The sequence below is a fragment of the Felis catus genome, chromosome D4 (genome assembly GCF_018350175.1).
Source record: "Felis catus isolate Fca126 chromosome D4, F.catus_Fca126_mat1.0, whole genome shotgun sequence".
NCBI classification, from domain to species: Eukaryota; Metazoa; Chordata; class Mammalia; order Carnivora; family Felidae; genus Felis; species Felis catus.
This window is the reverse complement of record NC_058380.1, coordinates 92,306,874-92,331,471: the sequence shown is the minus strand read 5'-3', so window position 1 is coordinate 92,331,471 and position 24,598 is coordinate 92,306,874. Positions and strand designations below refer to the sequence as shown.

At 66.8% G+C, this 24,598-nt stretch overlaps 2 protein-coding genes and 1 long non-coding RNA gene across 10 annotated transcripts in view; 2 read left to right on the top strand and 1 right to left on the bottom strand.

The window, feature by feature from the left end:
* Positions 1–3,278: 3,278 nt before the first annotated feature.
* On the top strand, positions 3,279–7,079 carry TMEM250 (transmembrane protein 250). 4 transcript variants are annotated; one of them, XM_023243044.2, is made up of 2 exons: positions 3,279–3,379; positions 4,707–7,079. In XM_023243044.2, exon 2 carries the CDS (start codon positions 4,757–4,759, stop codon positions 5,243–5,245), a length of 489 nt encoding a protein of 162 aa, XP_023098812.1. In that variant the 5' UTR covers positions 3,279–3,379; positions 4,707–4,756; the 3' UTR covers positions 5,246–7,079. The 4 variants fall into 4 exon arrangements, with proteins under 4 accessions (XP_023098812.1, XP_023098811.1, XP_023098810.1 ...); XM_023243043.2 differs by having other exon boundaries at positions 3,290–3,383; XM_023243042.2 differs by lacking the exon at positions 3,279–3,379 and adding an exon at positions 3,523–3,750.
* Positions 7,015–16,311, bottom strand: LOC109493594. 2 transcript variants are annotated; one of them, XR_006588672.1, is made up of 4 exons: positions 12,609–16,311; positions 10,764–12,361; positions 9,581–9,709; positions 7,015–9,236 (listed from the first exon to the last, which is right to left on the bottom strand). It is a non-coding gene; the product is annotated as an uncharacterized LOC109493594 (long non-coding RNA). The 2 variants fall into 2 exon arrangements; XR_006588671.1 differs by lacking the exon at positions 12,609–16,311 and having other exon boundaries at positions 10,764–12,529.
* A 6,756-nt stretch (positions 16,312–23,067) lies between these two features.
* NACC2 (NACC family member 2) overlaps positions 23,068–24,598 on the top strand; it is a 70,716-nt gene continuing 69,185 nt past the window's right edge. For all 4 annotated transcript variants that reach the window (XM_023243051.2, XM_023243050.2, XM_023243049.2 and 1 more), the window contains exon 1: positions 23,068–23,215. The gene's annotated coding sequence lies outside the window, so the exon portion shown is untranslated. The remainder of the gene's footprint in view (positions 23,216–24,598) is intronic.

Here is a 24,598-nt window from a genome sequence, read left to right as displayed (position 1 = left end):
GGCTGGGATTCTACAACCAAGACCAGTAGGGAAACTGCCAGGGGCCAGACGGAAGCCACCTGTGGGCGGTGAATCCATCCCGGCCGTCAGACCTGATGAGCCAAATCTCTCTTGTAAACAGGAGGCAAGGCCACTTCCTCTCAAGTCGGTTGTAAGGACTTGAAATGACACGTCGCCCCACTCGGGCCACTCGGGCGTGTAAGAGACCGCCGGAGTCTAGTACTGAAAAACAGCACCTATCTCCTTCCGCTGGCAGGGTCTCCGCGGCCGGGACCGGACAGCGTCCGCGCAGGGCTTCTCTGCCCTGTGCCGTTGGGGTTTCAGCTGCGAAAGCCTAGGTCGGCCAAAGGGCGAGGCCCTGAACGACCTTCACTCACAGGCCTGATGCCCCCGCCAGACGCTCACACGGCAGGGCACCGGGGCCCCTAACAATGCGTCTCCACGCGACCTCCCCAAATGCCCTCCGCGTGCCCCCCACACGCCCAACATGTGGCACACAGGTGTGAGTCCCCCTCGAGCCCCTACGTGACCGCCACGTGCCCCCCACATGAACCCCACAAGCGCTCGGCAGTGACCACCACGTGCCCCACACAGTCCCCACATACCTCCCACGTACCCCATGTGCCTGCCACACAGCCCCCTGTCACCCCACATTAGACCCACGTGCCCCCACGAACCCTCCAAACTGCCTCCCTTACGTGCTTCCTGTGCGGCCCCCACGTGACCACCACGTGATCACATGAGTCTCCTCCACTCACAGGCCTGGTACCTTCCCCGGACGCACGAAGCCTGGGCTCAGATGGGCTGGGCACTGAAGCCCCCCACAGGGCCTCCCCACGAACCCCTCAGATGCCCCCACGTGCCTGTCACAGGGCCCCTGCGGGTCCCCCCACGTGACCCACTGTCCACCAGCACAGCAGGTGGGTGCGGGGAGGGGGCGTCAGGACATCGAGGTGGAAGCCGCACAGCCTCTGACCCATCCCCGGAAGTGGGGTCCCTGGGGCTCGGATCTGGTCATAGGGCAGCCGGAGCCAAGGGGCGGAGTCCCAGCCCACGTCGGTGTGCGAGGGACCGGGGCCGTCGAGCCCCTCTGTGAGCTGGGGGGCTTGCTCAGGCCTCTGACCGGACCACGGGAGGCGCGATCTCCCTGGAATCCCCGAGACGAAGCCTTCCCCCTGAAGGACACACGGCAAATGACACCGCTGTTACTGTGAGCCTGAAGTCACGCTTGACCCCTGCCGAGGCCTGGGAAGTCAAAACACGACCCGAGAACGGCAGCCGTCCTCCCCGTGTTTAAACTGGGGAGCAGGGCTCAACAAACCTCACAGGGGCCGACGACTAGGGGTCCTCAGGTTTGCGGGCCGGTGGCTCTCTTCTCGGGGGGCCGCTCGGTTCTGCCGCGGCAGCTGGAAAGCGTCGCCACAGAAATGGTTAGGCTCGGTCGGGGGCGCCCTGGTTTGTGGCCCTGCCCTGAAGCCTCCAACGGACTCAGACCCTTTCTGCCAGCTCTCCCCACCCCACTCTGGGCAGCCAGCTCTGTGGCAACCCCAGCAGCATCCCAGCAGGTGGCGCCAGGCCACCGGCTGCAGCTCTGACCCCCGTGGGGAGGCCCGGGGCTGACCCTGGGAGGCGGATGCTCAGGATGGAGAGCAAGATTGGGATCCCCACCGGACCCCCAAACAAGGGCCTGCAAACAAACACAGCAGGTGTTCAGGGGCTTCCCCTGGCCCTGCCACCGAGGTGGCCCTGAGGACACAGCCCCGTCCTCACTCTCCTCAGGGCTCTGTACCTGTAGTGGCAAGGTGGCAGCGTCTTTTTTCTTAAATTTTTTAAGTGTTTATTTATTTTTGAGAGAGAGAGAGAGAGAGAGAGAGAGAGCGGGGGGGGGGGGCGCGGGGGGAAGAAAGAGAGAGGAAGACACAGAATCCGAAGCAGGCTCCAGGCTCTGGGCTGTCAGCACAGGGCCCGACACGGGACTCGAACCCACGAACCGTGAGATCATGACCTGAGTCGAAGTCAGATACTTAACAGACTCCAGGCGCCCCTGGAGCTGTTTAAACACGTGTGTGGGCCACTGGATCACAAAATAGAAATGTCTCACCGTGGGCCATAAGAAAACCGAGCCAGTGGGGGACATAGGTCTATAAACCAAACTGGAACTTTGGGGATGGAAGAAAGGAATGGCCGAGCGTAAACAGAATCCCCTCCACTCACACTCAGGAGGGGTAATGGGTGCCAGGGAAGGGGGGGTACGTGGTTGGAGGCACCTTCCAGAGGAGCGGATACTTGACCGGGGTCTTGAAGGGTGAGTAGGCGCTCGGCAGGTGGAGAAGCAGCAGAGGAGCAGAACAAGCAAGTGTGAAGGGAAGGGTCATGTGTGAGAGCAATGGGGCCTCCTCACAGAGCCCAGGAGGGGGCCTGTGGGGGGGGGGTCCCAAGGGGAGAGGGCTGGACCCGGGGCTGGAGAGGAAAACCACCACCTCAGGGTGGAGGGTGGAGCAGGGGCCACTGCAAAATCCCAGGCCACAGAAAGACCGCGTTTCAAGAAATACTTAACGTCTCCCCCTTCTCTCCCATCTTCTCCCGCTGCCCCTTCACAGGCGCTGTGGGCACTTTTCAAACCTCTCCCGGCCTCAGGCCTACCTGCCTCCCCCCACCAGTTCCGCATCCTGACCCTGCCAGACCCTCCCCACCAGCTGGGCGCGAGCGGAGAGCCAGGACCGCATGCCCAGTGAGTCAGAGCTAGGATGTGAGTGCGCTGGGGTTAGGCTAACTTCAGGGGTGCCAGCGGATGGGGAGAGCCCGGTGGCCAGCCTGGAGGAGGGCAGCCCACCGGCAGCTACCGTGAACATGTCCATCAGCGTCCACAGACAACTGCGACCAAGCCCAGCCCCCGGTGGCACAGACAGCCGCGTCCACGAGTGTGTGGCCCGCAGACCCCCAAGCTTGAGAGGACTCGGACACTCTAGGGGCACCCAGTGTCCCCGCGACGATGACACCCAGTCGGGTCGAAACGCTTAAGCCTGCACTGCATCCTCATTGTCCCAGGAAGGGGCAAGCCCAGGGCTGCGGCTGGAGTCGCCCCCCCACCCCGTACCCCCGCCCCCCCGTCCGGCCGCAGCCCTGCGGGTCGCACACGCGAACGGCCGCGGCCGGTCCGGGACCAGCGTGGACCCTCAGCAGCAACTCGAGGAGCGCGCCGCTCGCAGCCCAGCCCTCGCGGGCGCGCGCCTGCGCACTGCCAGCCGCCTCGGGCACCGCGGCGCGTGCGCGGAGGAGCTGCCCACGATCTGCGCCTGCGCAAGACAGAGCGAGCCGCCGGCGGCGTACGCGGTGCGAGGGTTCGGTCGGCAACGTTAAGGGCCGCGCGCGCACGCAGGCACGTAAGCACGCACGCCCTGGGGAAGGGCCGCGTTCCGGCCGCTCGCAGTCGGCCCGAGCAGGGGGAAGGGAGGCGCCTTCGGTGTCGGCACGGGCGGAGGGGTGGGAGGGAAGCCCTACGGTGGCCGCGGAGGGACGGCGCTACGGCTCCCACGCTGGGCCAAACGCTGCCGGCCGCCGGGCGCGCGAGCCCCGGGCCCTCCGGGGCGCCCTCGGGCGGGGACGCGTGAGCGGCCGGGACCCGCAGTCGCCGCGCCATCGGCACCATGCGGCCGCCCTGCTCCTGCAGCCCCTCGTGCCGGGGGGCCCCGCCGGCCCGGCCGCCCGCACCGCCGGCCTCCCCCGACGCCGGCGCGGAGAGGGCACCTGGTGAGCGGCGGGCGGGCCTGCCCCGGGGTGGCGGGCGGCCGCCGCGTGCCGGGTCCCCGCCGGTCCTCGCCCGCCTCGGAAGCCCGCGGCGCCGGCGCCGGAGGACCGTGCGTGGGGGCGGCGGCGGGCGCGTCCCCGCGACGAGCGGGGAGCGGGCGGGGACCCTGCGGACGAGGCCGGGCCGAGGCGAGCCGCGCGGAGCCGCCCGGAGGCGCGGGACCAGGTTCTGGCCAAGCCTGCGGGAAGGGCTGGACGCGCCCGGCCGCCGCCTCCGCGGCCCTCAGCGCAGACCCCGGGTCCCCGCGGCCGGGCCCCTGTGTGATGTGTCTCCCGAGCCCGCAACCAACCTGGCCGCCCTGGTCTCACACGTCCTGTACTTGCATGTTTTTCCACCCACAAGTTATTTAGGCGACCTGTGAGTGGCAGTTACTAGAGAGCCACTTGGTATTTATTTCTCCTTTCCTTGCGCCCAATCTGTGGGCCTGTGATGGCACCACTGGCAGTCAGCTGTCCTCCGCCTGCCGGGCACGGCCACCAGCTAACCCCCAGCACCCTGGGGAGCACAGCGCAGCGAGCATCCCTGCTTTGCAGAGCAGGGATGGGAGGGTGACGTAAACCGCTCCAGCTTGCTCGTAGTGGGTGACCGCGCCAGGGTTCAGGCCCAGCAGGTGACCTCGGAGCCCCGCAACCCGCTGTCTGCAGCACTTGGCCTGTCAAGTTGCTGAGGCGAACTCATCCGTCTGTGTCCCCGTGAAGTGTCCCCAGTAGTGATTGTGGAAAAGAGCAACACCCCCCGCCCCCGCCCTCCCCCCCCCCCCCCCCCCCAGCCCCAGCAGATCCCCCTGACCTAGACTCAGTTCCGCTGCGGCCCCAGGGCTGGCTGCTTTCCCAGAACGGATGCACCTGCTCACATCGTCCCGGGGCTGACCCGGCTCCTCTTTGTCGCTTTCCTGCAGGCCACCGCCTCCCCCAGGGCTCAGCTGCTGGCTTCCAGGCCTAGGTGCCCATGACGCCTATGCTGACCACTGCCCGGACACCACCGCTGCCACAAGCTAGCACCACCGCCCAGGCCCCAATGCCGGTCATGCCCATCCCGCGGCGGGTGCGCTCCTTCCACGGCCCGCACACCACCTGCCTGCACGCAGCCTGCGGGCCGGCGCGCACCTCCCGCCTGGCGCGCACTAAGTACAACAACTTCGACGTCTACATCCGGGCGCGCTGGCTCTACGGCTTCATCCGCTTCCTGCTCTACTTTAGCTGCAGCCTGTTCACGGCCACGCTGTGGGGCGCGCTGGCCGCCCTCTTCTGCCTGCAGTACCTGGGCGTGCGCGTCCTGCTGCGCTTCCAGCTCAAGCTGTCGGTGCTGCTGCTGCTGCTTGGCCGCCGGCGCGTCGACTTCCGCCTCCTGAACGAGCTGCTCATCTACGGGATCCGAGTAACCGTGCTGCTGGTTGGGGGCCTGGGCTGGTGCTTCATGGTCTTCGTGGACATGTGAGGGGCAGCGGCGGGCCTGGCTCTGGGGTTGCTCTGGCCCGACCGGTGGCGGTGGGTGCGCCTGTGGCCGTGTTCTCCTCGACGGGGTAGGTCAGGTCCTTGTTCTTCCCAAGCCGGCTCACGGATGGGGGTCGGCCGAGGCGTCCGCCCCGCCCCCAGCACGTGTGGGAGGGGGGCTGAGGCTGCGCCGCGAAGGGGACGCCGGTGCCCCCTCTGCTGCCGGATTTCCGCCCCGATCTTCCTGGTGTGCCCGTGTCGGTCCGGCGCCCGTGGCCGCCAGCCTGTACTTCCAGCCCCCGCGCTGCCAGGGTGGGCCCCGTTGGCCCCATCTGCCCCGGGGGAGCCTGTGTGTCCCTGCTGCCTGTCCGGCACACAGGCGGGGGCCGGGGTGTGCGAGTTCGTCCTGGCCAGCCGCCGGCCGCCTTCCCGCGAACCCCCAGTCCCTGCCCCAGCCTCAGGGGAGCGTCGGGCTCAGTTTGCTGAGGTACCACACTGCCACGAGGCTGTTCCCTCTGCCCTGGGCCACCGAATCCGCGCACGGCTCACACACTCTGCGTCTGCGACCCTGAGAGGCGTAGGGGGTCCTGCGTCCCAGGCCAGGCTTCAGGGTCTTGTTGGTTTGCTTAGATGCAGTCTGGTGGGGGTGCGGGCGGCCTTGGCAGCTTCCCTAGATCAGGGGCCGGCCCAGGGCAGCGCTGGGTCCGGGGCAGGCCCGTCTTCTTCGGCCGGTTTGTTGACGTCAGGTTGGATGCCACAGCCTCTTCAAGTGTGGATTTCTGAGGAGGCAGCTTAACTCCCTGCTTGCTGGGGGAGGGGCTCTGGCTTCTCTTCCTCCGAGGGGTGGCTGGAAGGGAACCGCACGTGCACGGAGCTGACGTCAGAGGTCTCGAGGAGGTGCAGCACGGCCTGAGCGGGCACCGCAGAAGCACAAGCAAAGCTTCTGTGTAAAAAGCACCTCTTAGAGTTATGTGTGCGCCCCAGGGCCGGGCCTCTGAGCCAGGGGCGTTCAGCCCCGCGCTCCTGCCCTGGTGGCCGCCAGAGCAGCTGTGGAGTGAAAGGCAGAAATGCACGGGGGGCGGGAGAGAACAAAGGGCTGGTAGTCCAGCGGGGGCCAAAGTGTTGCCCGGACCCCTGGCCTTGGCCTTCTCTGTCGGAGGAGGACAGAGTGGCCTGGGGGCTCAGTAGTCACTGTGGGTCTCTTGGCAAGTGAGAAGGCGCTTTGAATAATCGTGCTGGGGCAACAGGCAGAGACCAGGGACAGGACACAGCCCCATACTAGGGAGTGACAGACCCATGCTTCACCCTAGCTTGTCCCCACCCCCACCCCCGGGTGTGGGCAGTGCCCCTTTGGCCCTGCCTGGCCGGGCAGTCCGGTGGCGGCGGTAGGGAGCTGTCGGACGGTTGGGTCCCACTGGAAGAGAGCCCCAAGGCAGGTGGAGAAGGCGAAGGGCGCTCGGCGGTGAACCGCGCTCTGACTTGCAGCTTCCGGATCGCCGACCCGAGGTCCGCCCGAAGGCTCCTGGTGCGCCGTTCTTTTAGTTCCCCGGACAGCAGGCGGGGAGCTGCCCTGCGTGCACGCCACTGCTCAGCGCCGCAGAATCTTTTGCACTAAGTCATGCTGTTTCCTCAAAGTTTTGTTTCGTGTTAATTGACTCGGATTCCCCCAGAGCTCCCGTCGGTGGGGTGGGCACGTGTCCGCGAAGTCAGGACGGCAGGAGGGGTCCGGCCGTGCGAGGGGGTGGCGCGCTGAACACAAAGATACTCCGCGTCTCGAGTGCCTGTCAAATTCTTTATTGAAATGAGCCACCTGCATTAAACTTATTTTTTTAACATGTTGACGGAGTGATTGTTTGAAGCTCAAAGTCTTGTTTTAGTTTTTAAGGATGTAACCAACCGAAAACGTCGCAGATGGCGTCTGTCACGAGTGACACTGGGAGCGTGTTAAAGCAGTCCTCTATGATGCCGGGGAGGGACAGACGTGGTGGGCTTTGGCGGGCCCACCTCGACCTCGGAGTCCTGGGGACGCGGTCAGGATGGCAGGCACAGTGGCAGCGCCGGTGGGGGGCCGTGGCCGGGTCCACGAGGGCCGACTCCCACCAGCAGACGGGCGTGAAGGGTCCTTACAGGGCGAGGGGACGCCCGTGCGGGGAGTGGAAACAGGTCACAGAAGTGAGCACAGCGTGAGTCCCACTTCAGGGGAAGATACGTGTGTGCGGAGAAAACCCTGGCTGAAAACTAAAGTCGTGGTTCTTGTTTAACCAAAAGCACACGGGGCGCCCGACCGGCCCAGCCCGCAGAGCGTGCGAGTCTCAAATCTCAGGGTGGTGAGTTCAGGCCCCGCTGGGTGTGGAGCCTACTGAAAAAAAAGCGTAAGTGACCAAACACTCGGAAAGATGACAGACGCCTGATCACTTAGCACCCTCAGCTTGTCAGGGTTCCCTGCCTTCTGTGCAGGGACGCCCGTGTCTGACTTCTCCCAGCTCACCGACGAGGGCGGCATCCCTCCAAGCTGCCGTGACAGCCAGAAAGTGCCACGGGGAGGCCGTTCTCTGCGGCTTCCGGAATCTTGTGGAACGGAGGGTTTTCTCAGAAGAAAACAATGCAAGTCATGCGGGGGGTAGCTTTCGATGGCAGAGCTGGTAACATCCCCGAGAGTGGCGGAGGCTGCTCAGGAGGTGGCGTTTGTCCCTTGGGGCTGGGCCGGGCGTGCACCTGTAGGCGTGGTCCCCGGCACACGGAGCCTCAGGACGCCGGCCTTCCCGGGGCCTCGCCTGGTTTGAGGCCAGCGGGGGTGCTGTCTTCCCAGGCGCCCGAGGCCTGCGTGGCGGGGGCGCTGCTGTGCCACCGGCCTCGCGGGACGCCGAGGCCTGACCCGGGTGCCGTGGCTCCCAGGTAGCGGACCAAGCAGGCTGTGATGGTGCTCGGTGAGCGCGAGCCCTCGGGGTTTGAGGTGCCGTCCAGTGAGGGGTTTCCCGCCAACTCCCACCCACCTCGGGGCTGAAGTCACCCCTGCCCTCAGCCCCTCTCTTCGAGGACAACATGCAGGGTCCCGGGCGGGTGGACGGCAGGAGTGGGATGTGAGGTTTCAGTTAAGGAGCTGCCACTCAGAGTGGTCCGGGCCCCGGGGCACCACGTGAGGCGGAGGCTGGCTCAGCTGGGGAGGGTGACCCGTGAGGGCAGCTTCTGGGGAGAGCAGGCTTCCTGCTGAGATGTCTTCTTCAGAGCAGAGCATCTGCTCATAGTGGGCTCGGCATCTTCGAGAAGAAAGGAACGACCTACAGGCCTGGAGGCTGGCCACGAGGAGGCAGGTGCCGGGGCCAAGTGGAGACGAAGCCTGGCCTGAGCACAGGTCCCAGGGCCATGCTGGTAAATGCCAGGAGCCGGAGCTGGTCTGACCGGACCCCAGAGCCAGTGAGCTGGGAGGGCAGGGGGGGCCCCTGGTGCTCATGCGGGACTCCAGGTGGGAGAAGATGGGCTCAGAGAGCATCTGGAAGGTTCTGCAGGTGGCAGTGCTGCCCCTGGTGATGGGACAGGTCGGAGGTGGGGGCGAGTGGGCCCTTGATTTGGGAACCTGGCCTGCCCGAGAGCTGGGGGGGGGTGGGGGGGGGCTGGGGCTTGGCCCGGAGGCAGTGGGTGTGGGGGAGAGGGAAGCCAGGCAGGAGGATGGTCCAGTTGGCAAGGTCGCAGGGAGGCCAGGGTGAGGACAGAAGCAAAGGGAGGCACAGGGCGGGGGCGAACCGGAGGAGGGAGGCACAGGGAGGAGGAACCGGAGAAGCACTTTCCTTGAACAAAGGCGCAGGTGCTGGGTCCCTGCGGGCCAGAGCCAGGTGCCGGGACGCAGGGGGAGGAGCCTCTGGACACTCCTGTGCACTCAGGCTCGCTGTCCAGTCTGTCCCTTTGCTGAGGGACTCCCAGGGCCTGACTCCTCCGTGGCTGGTGCGAGGGGCCGTCAGAGGGGATGGCGGCCAGGAGGGGCAGTGACTTGGGAGCTTCTGGAAACCAGATGCTTATTTGAGAAAGTCTGGGTGCCGTGCAGACCCCGGGGCAGCCGACCGGGCACCTCATGCTCTCTCTGCACTTCTGGCAGCCCCTGAGGAGGTCGCACCTCGAGGGGCAGTCAGTCCCCCGTGTCGTTCCCCATCCCTGCACCCCCCTCCCGGGGCGGAGGGGGGCAGCCAGCTGCATGGTGGGAGGAGGACACAGCCCCACCCGGGAGGACGGCCGGGGTGGGCACGGCCCCTCTCTGGAGCGGAGCGTGACCCCCTCCCCCGGGGGCTGCTGCGGAGGACAGGGCGATCTGCTGGGGCTCCCTGCACAGATACGGCTGGTCCCTGACCTTGAGAGGTCCCTGTCGCTTCCAGCGTGCGATTGGGCGAGGGAGCTGGCGCATGGCAGGGCGTTCGGTGCTGATTCAGCCCTTTCTGGGAAGGGAGCGAGCTTTCTTCTCCTTTCTCCCTCGTTGGTGCTGTTAGGAAAGGGCCTCTCTGGGCCAGCTCCTCCAGGATGGCCTTTCCTCCCATCCCCTCGAGGCTGGCCCGCTGCTCTGCACCCGGGAGCCACTTTCCAGAAATCCGAGCCCGGGGCTGCCGCCTCCCTGACAGCTCCCAGAGGCGGGAGCGCCCTGCCTCAGCAGCATCCCTGCCCGGAGGGGACAGGGAGGGCGGGAGGGAGCCGCTGATTCAGCGGCTCCTGGGCTGCGCCCCTCCCCCTCCCCCCCCCCCCCCCCCCCCCGCGGGCAGCGTGCCCAGGCCTGCTGGCGGCTGTGTCACACGGGGCCTCTGGCAGGGTTGCTGTGGCGCTCGTTGTGTGGCCGGCTCTGCGCCTGGTGCTGGGGGAGGGCCTGCCGCAGAGGAGGGTGCGCGGTGAGCAGGGCTACCTGGGCCCGGGAAGCGAGCGCGCCCTTGTCCAAGAGAGGGCAGAGCCCCACTCCTGGGCCGGTGCGGCCTCACAGGAGCCCAGGCCAGGCCAGACTTCCTCCAGCCCTAGCCAGTTCGACCAGCTCACCTACCACCCTGACCTGGGGCTGGACGCTTCCCCAGCCCTGGGCGGGGACATGATGCAGTGCTGGCCTGTCCTTGGCTCCGGCCTGGCCAGCTGAGGGGGGCAGCTGGGGCCAGAGCCCGGGGGGGGGCATGAGCCGGAACCTCCTAGGGTCCAGCATGGGCCTGGTTTGCTCCTAACTGTGCTGGGAAGCCCAGAGGGGCAGGTGGTGGTGGTGGTGGGGGGGGGCGGGGCACTGAGGGCAGGCCCCAGGCCAGGAAGGTGCTGGCGCCCTGTGAACGGGGTTGAGCGGAGACGGGCCTTTCCTCAGCATGCCTGTCACCTGTCACGGAGGGGGCCGTGGGCTGGGGGCGGACACCTGAGGCAGGGTGGGGACCGGTGTGGGCCTGGAGGCCCAGGAGGAGTCTGGAAAGGCAGGAGGGAGGCCACAGGAAGATGGGGGGGGGCGGCTAGGCTAGGTCGCTGGGTGGGAAGGTCTGTGTGTTTGGGCAGGTCAGGGCCTGAGGCACCCCACCGACCTCTGAGTGGCAGTCCTGTCCGTGGGCGAGTGTTCAGACAAAAGCCCACAGGCCCGCCGGCCGATGTGCTGATGTGCAAGCCTGACCGGCGCGTGGGCATCAGCATGCTGACCGCCACCCAGTCCCCTTCCTGAGAATATTCATGCCTAGTCCTGGCTGAAATGCCGCATGAATATTCATGCGGAGATCAATCAGTCCAGGCCGACGGTGATGTCACGGGGAGAAGAGCAGTGAGCAGTCAGGTGGAGGTGCGTCCCCTGTGCGGTGCCGGCGAGGTGCCCCCACCGTGGGGCCGGGTCCAGGTCACCGGGGCACAGGAGGCCGGGCCGGGGCTGCGGGCCCCTTCCTTCCAGGTGGACCCAGGAGAGGCCTCGGGGCTTTTGCACCGGGTGCCGCGGTCTCAGAAGGGCAGGGAACGGCGACCTGCCTGCCCTCACTGGGGTCAGGAGTCCTCCCCGGGAGTCCCCCGACCCCAGGCACCCGGGGCCCCCCCTGACGCCCTGCCAACTCAGGTGAGCAGAGGTGGGGTGCGTTTCCAGGTCTTCACAGCGGCCCAGCCGCACCCCTGCTCCATTCTCCCACCGCCTGGACCCCCAGAACTCTCCTCCCGCACAGGGCAGGGGCAGGGGCAGCCCTTGGGTGATAGAATGTGAGTTCGTTATTTACAACACGGCCTGACGGCCTGACTGACGTCAGGGTAACAGGAATTACTTGTGCTCGACTAGCTCCGCCCCCTGTTCTAGCCCCGCCCCCTGTTCGCGGCTCCAGGCTCCCGGATGCGGCGCGAGGGTCCCGCCGATGACACAGCCTGGAGTGGGTTCAGCCCGCGCTCAGCACCACGCGTGTGGCGAGTGTGCATTTCAGAGCAGTGCAGCCCCTTCAGCCTGCCGCGTGGCTGGGGTGTGCGTGCGTGTGTGCATGCGTGTGCGCTCACACGTGCGTGTGCCCCTGCGTGCAGGCGTGTTTTCTGTTCACCCAGAGACCGAGCAGGACGGGGTGGACGGGTCCTGGCCCGGCCCACCGGCACCGGTGTTTCCCCCAGGTGCTCTCCGAGGGGACAGGGGAGCCCCCCATGGCCACTGTCCCCGTGTCCATGCCTTGAAAACAGACCGCTGTAGAAAGCTGAAACCCTTCCCGCGTTGGGGTCAGATGGTCCTGAGCTGACCCGCATGAAGGGCCTTGTTTCTTGGACGCTGTGCTGTGCCGTGTTCCCTCCCCTCCGGGACCAGCTTTCCCTGCAAGACGGGGGAGAGGAAAGCCAGAGCGGCCGGACTCACAGTCCCGAGGGGACAGGGCTGCTGCTGCACGAGGCTCTTCCCAGAGCGGGAGGGCAGCCGGGGCAGGTGTTTCCCACTGGCAGGAGCTGCAGACGGGAAGGTGGGGGACTCCTGATGTCCGTCCCCAGACCGCCCCGGTGGGCCAGAGCTCTGGGTGGCCCTCTTCTGGGGAAGGTGTGGAAGCCAGGGGCCGAGGCTGCGTCAGGGAGATGAGCTGGCCCCGGGACAGGGCAGGAAGGCCCTTCGCGGCCCAGACCTGTTCCAGGTCCTGACCTCAGGGGTAGGTGGCCAGACCTCCGGGGGTGCGGCATGCTGGCACAGCTGTGGGATGGACGAACAGGGGTGAAGGGCTGTCCTATCTCAGGGCATCCCCGCGGCCGTAACCCAACACCACCGACGGCCCCGCGACCACGGCTCTGGAGGCTGCGAGGCCAGGGTCCTGCACCGGCAGACTTCTCGCTATGTCCTCCCGCGGCGGGAGCCGCGAGGGAGCTCTGGAGTCCCTTCCCTGAGGCTCCACCCCACGACCCCCTCCGCTCCCCAAGGCCCCGCGTCCTAACACCTTCACCTCGGGGTGGACCCTGAGGACGGCATGTTCTCGTGCCCGTAGGCCCTTGACGGTTTCTGCACGACCGTGTCCAGGGTCACTCCGTGCTCTGCGAGTTCGGTGTCCGTGGCGGAGCGTCTCCCTCCAGCAGCGTCCGTGGGGACGGGCGGCTGCCTTTTGCCGAGCTCTCCTGGGCAGGTAGCCGCCGCCTCGGACCCGGCCCCCGGCGCCCTCGCACGGGTCTTCCCTGGGCGTCCCCGGCTGCGCCTCCGAGGCCCGCTTCCGGGCAGTGTGTGCCCGGCCCTCACCTGTGTCCCGCAGGCGGCACAGAGTGTCCCCCAGCTGCTGCGCCCGCCCTGGCGTGACCGGGCCGGGCTCCGCCGTCCCTCCCGGGAGGAGGGGAGTCCGCGAAGCCACCCCGCGCCTCAGCCTTCTCGGGAGCAGGAAGCCACAGCTGCTGTGCAGCTGCACAAAGCGGTGGAAATTTAGGACAAAAGAGGAAGGAGATGGGAGCATCCGATTTAAACTGAGGGGAGGCGCGCAGAAGCCGAAACGGTGCTGCCCTAATTCACGTGCGCGGAGAGCCACCAAGTCCGCCGCCGCTGACGCGGAACCAAAATACTCACCCAGTTTCCTTCTGTGTAAGGGATCCAAACTCGCCTCCGAGGACTCACAGATGTCCCCGGGCCCCGTGGGGCGCGGCCTCAGATGGCCCCGGTGCACAGCAGTCCCCCTCCGGCCGCAGGGTCCCGGGGCGCTGGTCCGGCTGCAGAAGGGGGTCCGGCGGAAGCAGAGGCTGGGGGAGCTGGGGGGGGGCAGGCGAGCTCAGCAGTCTCCAGCTGCCGCCTGAGGACCCACTCTCAGCGGAGCCGCGGGGCCCAGGGTTGGCGAGCGAGCCGGCAAGCGGAGGGGGCGAGCCCCAGCCCCAGCGCCGAGCTGCCGGGCCGCCCCCCCACCTCCAGCCTGGAGCGGGGTCTGTGTGCCGACACCAACTAAGCCAGTGCCAGCAGAGGAAAAGCCCGTCTCTGCCGGGGTGGCCGCGGTGCAGGCTGACAAGCCGTGACCCCCCAGGGAAGTTTAGGAGCGTCTGGTTCTTACTGTGCCTCAGTCCCATGCTCCAACCGACCAGGACGAGCCTGCTCTGCCTGGGTTTGGGAGAGGTGGCTTCTACGATCCAGGGGATTCAACCCAGCTGTCTGTCCGGGCCTTTGGCGGAATGCCCCGGGGGAAACCCCCTCCCCTGCGCAGCTTTGGAGGGGAGTCAAGGCGAGGGTCTGCCCCTGCTCACACACCTGTCTGGAGCCAGACGCGCCCAGCCCAGGATGCCCTGGCTGGGGCCGGGTGTGGAGCGTGGGGGGCGGGGAGGGGGCAGGTTCCACCACCAGCGGGGGCCGGGACCCCACACCCTCCAGCACCTTCGCCCTTTCTGTCCACTGGGGAGACACTCTCGACCTGGCTCCTGCCTCCCCTGATGTGTCGTTCTCTCTCTCTCTCTCAAATAAATAAACTTAAAAAACAAGGAGGTACCTGGACCCAGTGGCCACAGGGCTGTGGCAGTTCCCCGGTGGGGCAGGGGTTCCAGCAGCCATGGGGACGTGTCACCAGCACGTAGGCCAGGCCTGAGCTAAGGCCACACCTGGTGACCGGAAGGCCCACTCTGGCCCTTCCCCCAGGCTGACCGCCTCATGGGGGCAGCCCGAGTCTGAACCACCGGGGCCTCGCCCAGAATTCTCCAGGACGGGGGCGCCTGGGTGGCTCAGTTGGTTAAGCATCTGACTTTTGATTCACTCACTCACTCTCTGCTCCTCACTCCCTCTCTCAAAATTAATAAACGTTGAAAAAAAAAGAAGAAGAATTTTCCAGGACAAAAGACAGGTGACGAGGATGATGGCCACGGCCAGCAGGGACCAGGGCCCTGGTGTCCACCGGGCAGGGCTGGATTCAGTCTCCCCTGCAGCCCCAGTCACCACCCAGAGCAGACAGTCGGGTCCTCGAGGGGCAGGGCTGCCCCCCCCCCACCGTCTGTCACTTTTGGCTTTTTTCCCTGGGGAAGCCCAGACCGTGGCCATCTGAGGGGACCCCACAGACCACAGGGCAATTCTGGGACACGTGACCGCATGGCCACACACAGGCAGGGACGAGGGACAGCACACGTCCCTTTCTCCTCCGGGGGGTGGGGGGCGAGGTCGTGAGCAGGAGGACCCTGCCTGGGACAGCCACATGGAGTGACTGCAGGGGCTCGCTCCATGAGCCCTCCTACCAGCTCCTCCCGGTCGATGACTAGCCGTGGGTCATGGGCTCCCCCCCGCCCTCCAGAGCCCTGGAGAGTCTACCTGAGGCGTGTCACCTGGGTCAGGGCTTGGAGCACAGAGGCCCGGGGCCTCCTCTGTGCTGCCCATCTGAGCAGAGAGCAGGCCCAAGACCCCTTGCCGGGGAACTCGGATGTCTTGCGGGCCAGAATGGCAGTGGAGGGAGAGGAGGAGTGGGAGCCACAGCCGGGGTGGCCCATCACCCCGCCGTGCTCCACACCACCCCCAGGGGCCCGTCCGGGGGTAGGCCATGCCTGCGGTGGGCCCAGGAGCAGGGCTGCTGGGGGCTTGGAGGAGGCGTGCCCCTCGAGGCCACTCTGCTCCCAGCTGTGGGGCTCCGTGGGAAGCCCCAAGGTGGGGGATGGCCCGCAGCCCACGCTGAGGATTTAGGTGAAGGCACGGAGCGGAGTCACCGCATCAGAGGAGTTAAACCTCACGACCCCTACAGACAAGGTGAAGCGGCCCTCGGAGAGGCAGCGGGGCATGGAGAGGAGGGTCCAGCGGGTCGGAGGGCAAGAGAGCAGAGCGGACGTGTCCCCTCCTAACCCCAAGGGGAGGGCTCTGCTGGTGGGCACACCCGGGCCCACGGCGCTGGCCCCACCACCTCTGGCTGAATGGCTTTAGTCTCTCCGTGCCTCCAGACCAGCAAGCGCCCGGCTTTCCTCACAGGACCAGACCCAGATTTGAATCTGAGGGGCCCAGCTGCCCTCTAGCTGCCTGACACTGGGTGAAAGCTCCTGGCGAAAGGGCCTGCACGTGCAGACCCCAGGTCCAGCGGTCCTGCCTGGGGACTGTGCTCCCTGGAGTCTGGGGTCTGAGCCATCACGTCCCCCCATCCATCCCCGAGGGCTCCGGGTCCACAGCTGGCAGCCAGCAGGGCCTGTGGGTCTCAGGCAGGGGCCCACGGGGGTGGAGGGCAGGCCAGGCAGGGCCCGACGGCGCTCCCCACGGATCCCGGTGTGGACCAGCGCACCTCAGATCCTAATGTGCACACGGGTCATGTGGGGGGGGGGGGCCCAGCGCAACACAGATCGTGGTTCAGCAGGACGGGGGCCCAGGAGGAGGTGTAGCAAGTGGGGGAGGACCAAGCTGGCAGCGTGGCTCGGGGAGCCACTAGGTCTTTGGTGGAGGGCAGTTCGACCGCGTGGCCAGACGCTCACAGACCACTGGCTTTGGGGCAGCGGTGAGCACAGGTGACGGCAGGGACCCTGCATCCCCACGCACTGGTCCCTGGCCACATCTGGTCTGACTCCCGGGGCCTCTGACTCCAGCGGGAACTATCCAGGGGCTCACGCAGCCCACACGGGAGGCCACGTTCCCCCAAACTGCCCCCCAGCAGGCCTCCCGCCCTGCTCCCTCCCCCTGGTTCCATCTCCTGGGGTCCTCACCAGCTCAGCCCTCCCTGGACTCCGGGGGAGTCCCCAGTGGGTCTCGTAGAACCCAGCGGTCAGGGCCCCCTCCCCCTCCCCCACTGCGCCCTGTCTCCAGCAGCGTGACCCTTTAGGTATTTCCCGTAAGCGGAATCTGAACACCGTTCTGCTGTAAGAAAGACGACATCCGGCGGTCCCATCGAAGGACACGGGTTGTTTCCACCCCTTGGCCGCTGCGAAGGGTGCCGCGAACGTGGGGGTGCAGACAGCGCTCCGAGCCCCTGCCTGCAATGTTGGTTCGTACCCACAAAGGGACCCGCTGGGCTGTGTGCAATTCTACCTTTGATCCTGGAGACCCACGCACCTTTCCCCGCCGACGGCGTTCAGTCCTTGCGGGCAGCGCTGGAGGTGAGTCTGTGGCCGCCCTGGCTGGTTTCTGGCTCCCGCTCTGCTGTCCTTCCGCGTGAAGGACCTCACTGTGCGCACAGCACTTTCTAGCTTCGTTTTTAACTGACCGTCCCCCTGGCTCGGACAGAAGCCCCAGGACTGCGGCCCTGGCCCACCTTGCTCCCCAGCACATCCGTGGCCGAGCACCAGGCCTGGCACACAGCTGTGCTCAAGGATGACCTGGTCTTCCTGCTCTGGGGGCAGGCGAGCCAGCCTGTTCGCCCCCTGCCCCCCCACCTTGGCGAGGGGCCTGGCCCGCAACCCTCCCGGGCTGCCAGAGCTCAGCAGCTGTGTCTCTTCGCCCTGGGTAGGGGCCCGAAGAGCCCATGTGCTATTAGCCATACCTATGGCTGCCTTGAGGGGGCCCAACCCTGCGAGAGCCACCTGGGGGGTCGGGATGGCTTCCCTGAGCACCTGAGGAGACCACCTAAGGGACGAACCGATCAGAGTTCACTTGCCGACACAGAGTGGAGGTATCCCAGGCAGGGGAATTGCAGGTGCAAAGGCCCTGTGACAGTGGGCACAGGGGAAATCAGCCAGCACAGGCGGTGGCCCGTGTGCTACAAGGAGGGTGTGAGTGGGTGGGAGGAGGACCAGGGCCAGGGAGTAGGTAGAGACCAGCTGCTCAGGCCTGCTGGGAACTCACTGAGCACAGAATGAGGCCCTGGCCAGGCCTTCTCTGCGGGGCTGGGACCCCGGGACTCTGCTGCCAGATCCGCTGCAGAGCAAGCCTGGTCCCCGTTCGGCGTGGGCCAGTGCTCCTGACGTGGACCTGGCGGTGGGTGAGGGGTGCCAGGCAGCTCGAGCCAGGAGCCACCGCGGCCTGCACGCCACGCTGGGCTTCTGAGCACAGCAATGACACCCCAAAAGAGGTGCCAGTGACCACATGTGCCCTTGCGTGCAAGGCCCACGTAAGTGCCTTGCAGCCCAGTTCATCCCCAAGGGGGAGTGGAGGGACCCCCGGGGTGGAGGGTCTGTTGTCTCCTGGGGGTTCCCGCCGATCCTCCGGGGTAACCGTGGTAAGGACAGAAACGGCAGAGGGACCAGGAAGGTATGTGACAGGCCAAGCTGGCAGACCTCCAGGTAAGTTTGGCTGCCGGCCTTCCTAGGAGGGTCTGGGGGAGGGGCAAGGCCCCTGAGACTCCCAACCTGCTGGCACCTTCCATTGTCCCCTCCTCCAGCAGGAATGCACAGAATGCTGCCCTGGGGGCAGGCCCTCAGCTCCCCATCCGCCCCCAATCTCCAGGAGCTGGGCCAGGAACCAAAGCGAGGTGGTTTCCGGGGGAGGGGCGTGGGCTGTGTTTAAGGTTGGCCACTGCCCTCCAGATGTCCTGTGTTGGGCTTTGGCAGGAAGGGTGGCCTGGGTCCGTGGGGTCCCTGCCTGGTGTCCTATGCCCTGTCACCCAGGATGGCCACGAGGTGTGGGCAGCTCTTGCCCCCCCCCCCTTCCCGTGGATCCCGGCTCCCCTCAAAGGCTCCTCAGCGCCACCCTGGGGTCCTGGGCAGGCTTCCTGGAGGGTGCGGGCTACAGGATCAGGTTGGAGTGTTTAATGTTAAAAGGGGTGGTGGCCTCCATTTGAATCCCAAACTGGGGACGGGGGAGGGGTGGGCAAACACCCACCTGCTAAAACTGGAGGCCTGACTGCTGATCTGGGGGTAGGGGTCTGCGGCGTGGCTGGCCTCTGCCCCCGCTGAGATCCCGGAGTCCGGGGTGAGACTGGGGGCCCCACTCAAACCCTGGCCACGAGGGGACAGCCGGGGCTGTCGGGCCCCCCTGCACCGCCCAGTCGGCAGGGAGCAGGATCCCGACAAAGGGATGCTTTGTGGGCTGCTGGCGTGTGGCCGCAGACCAGGCGGCCGGGGCCTCTCCCGGATCTTCCCTCGGGTGGGGTGGAATCGGAGCCTCGCCACTTTGCTGGCAGCTACCCGGGGTCGGGCCTGGGGTCTTCCCTGACTCTGCCATGCTGGGACCGCCGGGCGCTCACGGGAAAGCCCTCCCCGTGGCGGGGGTGGCTGGGGAAGAGCCCACCTGGGGCAGCTTCTGAGGCAGGGTTAGGGACCTGCGGTCAGTCGGTTCCTTTGGGCCCCAGTAAACTCCTCTTTGGACGCTAAAAGAGGCTTCCTCGCGAGAGGATGCAAATGCCACGGCAGCAAAGGGCTTTTCGACTTCGTTGCTTCTGTACCAACAGGCAGGAGTGGGGGGCGGACACCCTCCCCCCGCGGTCCCTGCACGGGCCCGGCCTGGAGCTCCCCGCTCTCGCCGAGAGGACAGGCCCCTGCGCACATCAGGGGGGAAATGCCGCTCTCCATCGCTTATGGGGCTGTTCGCTGTCCGGCCGTCCTGGCCTGGGCTCTGACCCTGAGGTCCCCTGCCTGGTGCTTCCCTTCCTGCTGACTGGGTACTCCTGACACTCCACGGGCAGGAAGGAGGCACCCAAACTCAGGCAGGTGGGCAGGGACTCCGGCCCCTCATCAACAGGGGCACAGCACCCCCCAGGCTCCCACATTCTGCAGATAGGTACTGTCACCTGACCTGTGCCGGGCATCCCATTGGGCCAGGGCCAGGGTGGTGGGCAAGACGGGGAGCCTGTACCCGTGCGGGCAGGGGAGAAGGGATTGTGCATGTCAGGAGTGGATTAGCATTAGCACCAGGGTTGGGTCAGGGGGAGCTGGCTGGCAGTGGCCCATCTGGCTCTTTTATATGGGAGGGTCGGGAAGGCCCAGGCTCCAGGTATGACTGGCAGAGACCCAAAGGAAGTAAGTAGTCTCAGAGACAAGGGGGGGTTGGGGGGGTGTGCTGGAGAAGGCATACAGGTACTGGGAACAGCAGGTGCAAAGTCCCTGGGGCAGAAGGAGGCCAGCAGTTGGAGGGCCCATGCAGAAACCAGTGTGGCTGATGCTGGAGCTGCACGGGGACCAGGTAGGGGTGAGTGTGGGGTGGGGACCCAGGTCGTGGCCATCGCAAAGACTTGGGCTCAAGTTCTGTGTGGGAGGGAGATTGGGGGACCCGAGCAGAGGGGTGATGTGATCTAACACGTTCCGAGCCATCTCTGTGCTGCTGTGCCGTGACAGACCCGGGCAGGGGCACTGGGAGGTTAGGGAGACAGGGAGCCCAGCTTCAAGGCCGCTGCAGTAACTTGGGGAGAAGGGGGTCGGACCAGGAGGGCAGCGGGGAGCGCGTGGGTTCAAGAGAGGTGACGAGGAGGGGTCCGAGGTGGTTGGGCCTGAGCCGCCCAAAGGCTGAGCTGACGTTCCCCGAAGCAGGGGAGGCAGGGGCGGGCCTGGGGCACGGGGAGCCGCTCTGTGTGGCCATGTCTCCGTGACACGGCCCTCAGCCACCCAGGCGGGCAGGAGTCGAGGCGGCTGGCGGAGCGAGGCGTGAGTTCGGATGTGCTTGCTGGGCCTCAATCCTTGTTGGAGACAAGCCTCGGATGGAGGAGGTCGGCGGCCTCCAGACCTGGTGTCGCAGCGCGCACAGACCTGACGGCTGCATTCGGTCCTGAAACCCCTCGGTTCAGAGGCCCAGGAAGAAAACCGTGCAGGATGCAGAGTTTGGGGGTGTGTGTGGCCAGGGGAGCCCAGGGAGGAGAAAGGTGCTCCCGCAGCCCTCCTCGATGGAGCACCAGCTCCGGGGAGTCATTTCCCCGGCAGGTGTTCGCAGGGCACGCAGCCACCTGCAGGATGTCCCCCTTTGGTGGGGCGCCAAAGCCTACTGCGTGGGGGAGGGGGAGGCAGACAGGTGGCCGGGCACTGGTTCCCCGCCCTGCTCCTCATACTCCACCTGGGTGGTTCGTCAGTGTGCAGACCTCTCTCTGGTGACCTCCCTCTTCCCCCACAGCCCGATGCTCTCCGCCCCGGCGGCAGGACCACACGCCAGGCCGGGCCTTCCTGAGCGGAGAAAACCCTTGCTGGCATCTCAGAGGGGCTGCGGTGCTAATCAGGTCCTGCAAGAGGGGCCTGCGGCCACCGGGCCGGCATATCAGCCAGCAGCAAGCTGGCGGCTCACAACATCTGACTCACAATGGTCAAACGGAGGCAGGAGGTGCTCAGGCCCCCGCCCTGGCTGGGCTCAAGTGCTCCCCGCCTGCTGGGAGCCCTGGCTGAGCGAGCCCCAAGCTGGCTGCACTTTCTTGCTGAGCGGCGCTATTCTCATTAGCAGAACAGGGGTAGAAAGAGCTAACCTCACAGGACCGTCGGAGCGTAGTTAGCCCGCACAAACACGCACAGAGCACGCAGGGAACATGCACAGAGCACAAACAGACCACAAACAGGACACGCACAGTGCACGCACAGAGCACTGCGGAACACGCACGGACACGTGTGGAACACGCACGGAGCACGCGCGGAACACACACAGTGCACGCACGGAGCACGCACGGACACGTACAGAGCATGCACAGGCCACGCACAGAGCACGCGCGGAACACGCGGTGCAGGCCTGGAGGCCAGCGGGCCGTCAGCATCTGCATTTGAATGTGCTTGTGCAGTGTACTCATGCCCAGTTGCACAGAGACTGCAGCAAATCCTGTTACCTTCGGGGAACAGGTTTTTGGTCATCTGTTGTCTTTTAAAAACTTTACAATGTTTTCTGAATGTCCTCCATTAAAGAGGAAAGACTTTGAAATTTAGAAAACAGAGTGATGGAAGCAATCAGATCGTGCAAATGTGGGAACCAGCTCCCCACGGGCAGGAGAGTGCAGACAGATGCCTCCCATGCCCTGTCTAGGGAGCCGTCACACCTCTAGACCCTCTGTGGGTCCTTATCCACGCAGGGACCCCGGTGCTGGCCATGAGAGGATCTCAGGAACTCATGGATGGCTTCTCGTGCCCTCGCCCTGGGCTGGAAGTGCTCAGACACTAGTCTGTCCCTGCTCACGCGTGTCCTCTGTAGAAGCCCAGATTTCCCAGGGCCGGAGGGTGTCTGCACAGCCAAGATCCTCAGCAGCACGTAGGAGCCGGTGGATCCTGAGGCCCGGAGCCTCTGCTCCACAGCACCCTGCGGGCACCTGTGCTGGCAGGGCACCTCCCGGACCACGTGAGCACAGGCCAAACCGCAAGTCTGTGCCTCTGGTGGGTAGAGGCCCCTTGGACACGCCAGACTGCCCCTTGGGCTTGGAAACTGCAGTAGGCTGGACTGGTCTGGGGGTGAGGGGATTGGGGCCCTGTTTAGGTCTGAGTGGGGTTCTGGGGGCGTCCCAGAGAGTCCTTGAGAGTTCACACCCATCCTCCCAGAGGGCAAGGCAGGAGAGAGCTGGTGGGAGGCTGTTTTCTGTGCAGTCTCAAGTTGGAGTTGAGGGGGCGGGAGGGGTCAGTGTACGATCAAGGTGAAGGACCCGGCTTGTGCTTGGGGACGGAAGTTCTTGGGCGGGCTTCTGACCATTGTCCTAGGAATGACCTTGGCTAACTGTCTTGCAGGGCTTTAGCCCTAGCCTCTTATCCCCAAGGGGTCCAGAACATTCTCTGGGAGGGTGGGTGGGCATCTTGTTCTTCACATTAACCCCCTCCTCCTGGTGACCCCACGCTCCAGATCACTGTTTTGGTACCACCCCCATTTTCCCATGAGGACCCTTGTGGGAGGGAGGGAGCCAGGCTGTCTCTGGCCTGTCCTGACTGAAGACTCCAGATTGAAAAGGGGGCCTTTGTGGGGTGCTGCGGGTGCGGGTGCCTGGCCTGTTTGACTTAAAGGCGCACCTGTGTCTACAGGAGTGTGGCCTCGGGCAAACCCAGAGCCCCGGCGAGGGGAGGGGAGGGGAGGGGAGGGGAGGGGAGGGGAGGGGAGGGCGGGGTGGGGGGAGGGGAGGGGGGGAAGGGGCGGCCGGCGGGAATGAATGGCAATAATGCGCCAGCGCGCCCGGATCCAGCCAGGCCTGAAAGCAGCCCGGGCCGAGTTCCCGGGGCCCAGCGAGAGGCCCCGGGGCCCGACGCCAGGTTCGCCCAAAGGCGCTCCCGCATCCCCGCTTTGCGCGCACGCCCTCCCGCCGGCGGCCCCGCTTGGCGCCGCCTTGCGGAGGCTGCTCGGTGCTAGCTCGGGCGCCGCGGGGAGGGGGCGCTCCAGGGCCCGGGGCTCCCGGTCTCCGCGGGTCCGTGCGAGGCCTGGAGGGCGGAGGGGGGGGCGGGGGGGTGTGGGTCGGGCCCGGCCCAGCGTCCCGCGCGGGGCCGGACGCGCGAAGCCGGGGAAGGCGGCGCGGAGGGGCCGAGGAGTGCGGCCCCCGCCCCGGGACAACTCCCACCCCGCGCCCGGCGCCCCCTACCCCCGCCGGCACCTCCCCCCCCCCCGCCCACCCGGGCTCCCACCTGGCGGCGGGGCGGCGCGCCCCGGGGCGGCGAGTGCGCGCGCGCGGCCGGCGCGCTGTCCCTTTAAACGGCCCGCGGCGCCTCCCCGCGCCCCGCCCGCCGCGGTGCGGCCGGTGCTGGGCGAGGCCGGAGAAAGTCCATGTGAGCCGGAGCGCGGGGACGCGAGACTTCCTGCCGCCGCAGGCCGGACCGGGCCGGGCGCCCGCAGGTACGCCCAACTTGGCGCCGCCGGCCGGCTCGCCGCCGCCGCACTTCCCGCAAACTCCGCGGCGCGCCCGGCCGCCTCCCTGCCGCAGTGCCCGCCGGCCGCCCGCAGCCCAAGTTCGCGCGGCGCGCCCGCCCGGCCCGGGGGAGGCGGCGCGGCCCGGCCCGGCCCGGGAGGCGGCCGGCCCGCGCCCGCGCCCAGCTGGGGCCCCGGGCGCCTCCCCTGCGCCGGGACGCCCGGGACGCCCGGCCTCCGGCCCCGGCGTGGAGGCCGGGGTCGGGGTCCGAGGCCGGCCGCGCGGCTGCGCATCCGCCGGGCCGCCGCCTCTCCCTCCCGGTCCCCGCGGGCCCCCTTTGCCCGGGCGCCCCTGCCCGCCCCCCCCACCCCCAACCCCCCCCACCCCCCCCACCCCCGTTCCTGCCCCGTGCGGACCCCAGCCTGGGGAGAACCTGGGCGCCGGCTGCCCTGGGAGGGGGGGCTCGCACCTGTCACCCGCTGCGCCCACCCTGCGGAGCCGAGGTCTTGTCGCCCAAGCCCCTTATCCAGGAAGCTCAGAGGTGACCTCTGAGCCCGCTGCCCACGCCCATAGCCCGGGCAGGCGACCCAGGCTCTTCCGAAGTCTGCCGCGTTGATGTGTGTGTGGGGGGGTGGGGGGTGGGGGGGTGGTATGAGGTCAGAGGTCACCTCCGGGTCCCCTCTTCCGGCTTCTCAGAAGTTTGGTCTTGGGGCTGGTGATTACCAACTCTGTCCTGATGCCCTTTAATTAAACCTGTGGATTTGCCGGTGGTAGGTCCCCTGGAGCTGGCCTTATAGACCTTTCCCACTGCCTCCCCCCCCCCCCCCCCCGGGGGCCTGTAGATCTGGGATGTTTTGGGCGCATAGGCAGTCGGGCGCCTTCTTTCCAGTGGTAATTCTTCGGACTCACTGGGCACCTGGCTGTGTGTGTCCCCTGGCTGTCCTAGTCCAGCCCATCCTGGGGGGGGGGGGGGCGGGTGCTGGAGGCCGCCATCCTTCCTGCCCTCCGTGTGCCCACCATCCCATAAGGCTGCTTTTTGTGAGCGGCCTGCAAGCACTCCACTGTGCCAGCAGTGGTCAGCCACCCTCCTCTTCCTGCGCCCGGCTGGGCTGGGCTGGGCTGGGCTGGGCTGGTGTGGGTCTCTCCCCTGGTCTTCCCTCTCGCCGCCCCTGACTCCCCACCCCCCTCCTCTCCTCTTGAGCCCCTGACCCCACTCCCCTCCCTGTCTCCAGTTTGCCCAGGTGATGGCGGTAGGTGGCTCTCCACACTTATTGTCATTTAAGCCTGGCAAGGGCGCCAGGAGAGGTAGCCTGTGTTATTGGCTCCGTTTCGCAGGTGAGGAAACAGCCTGGCAGGAAGGAGTTAGGTAA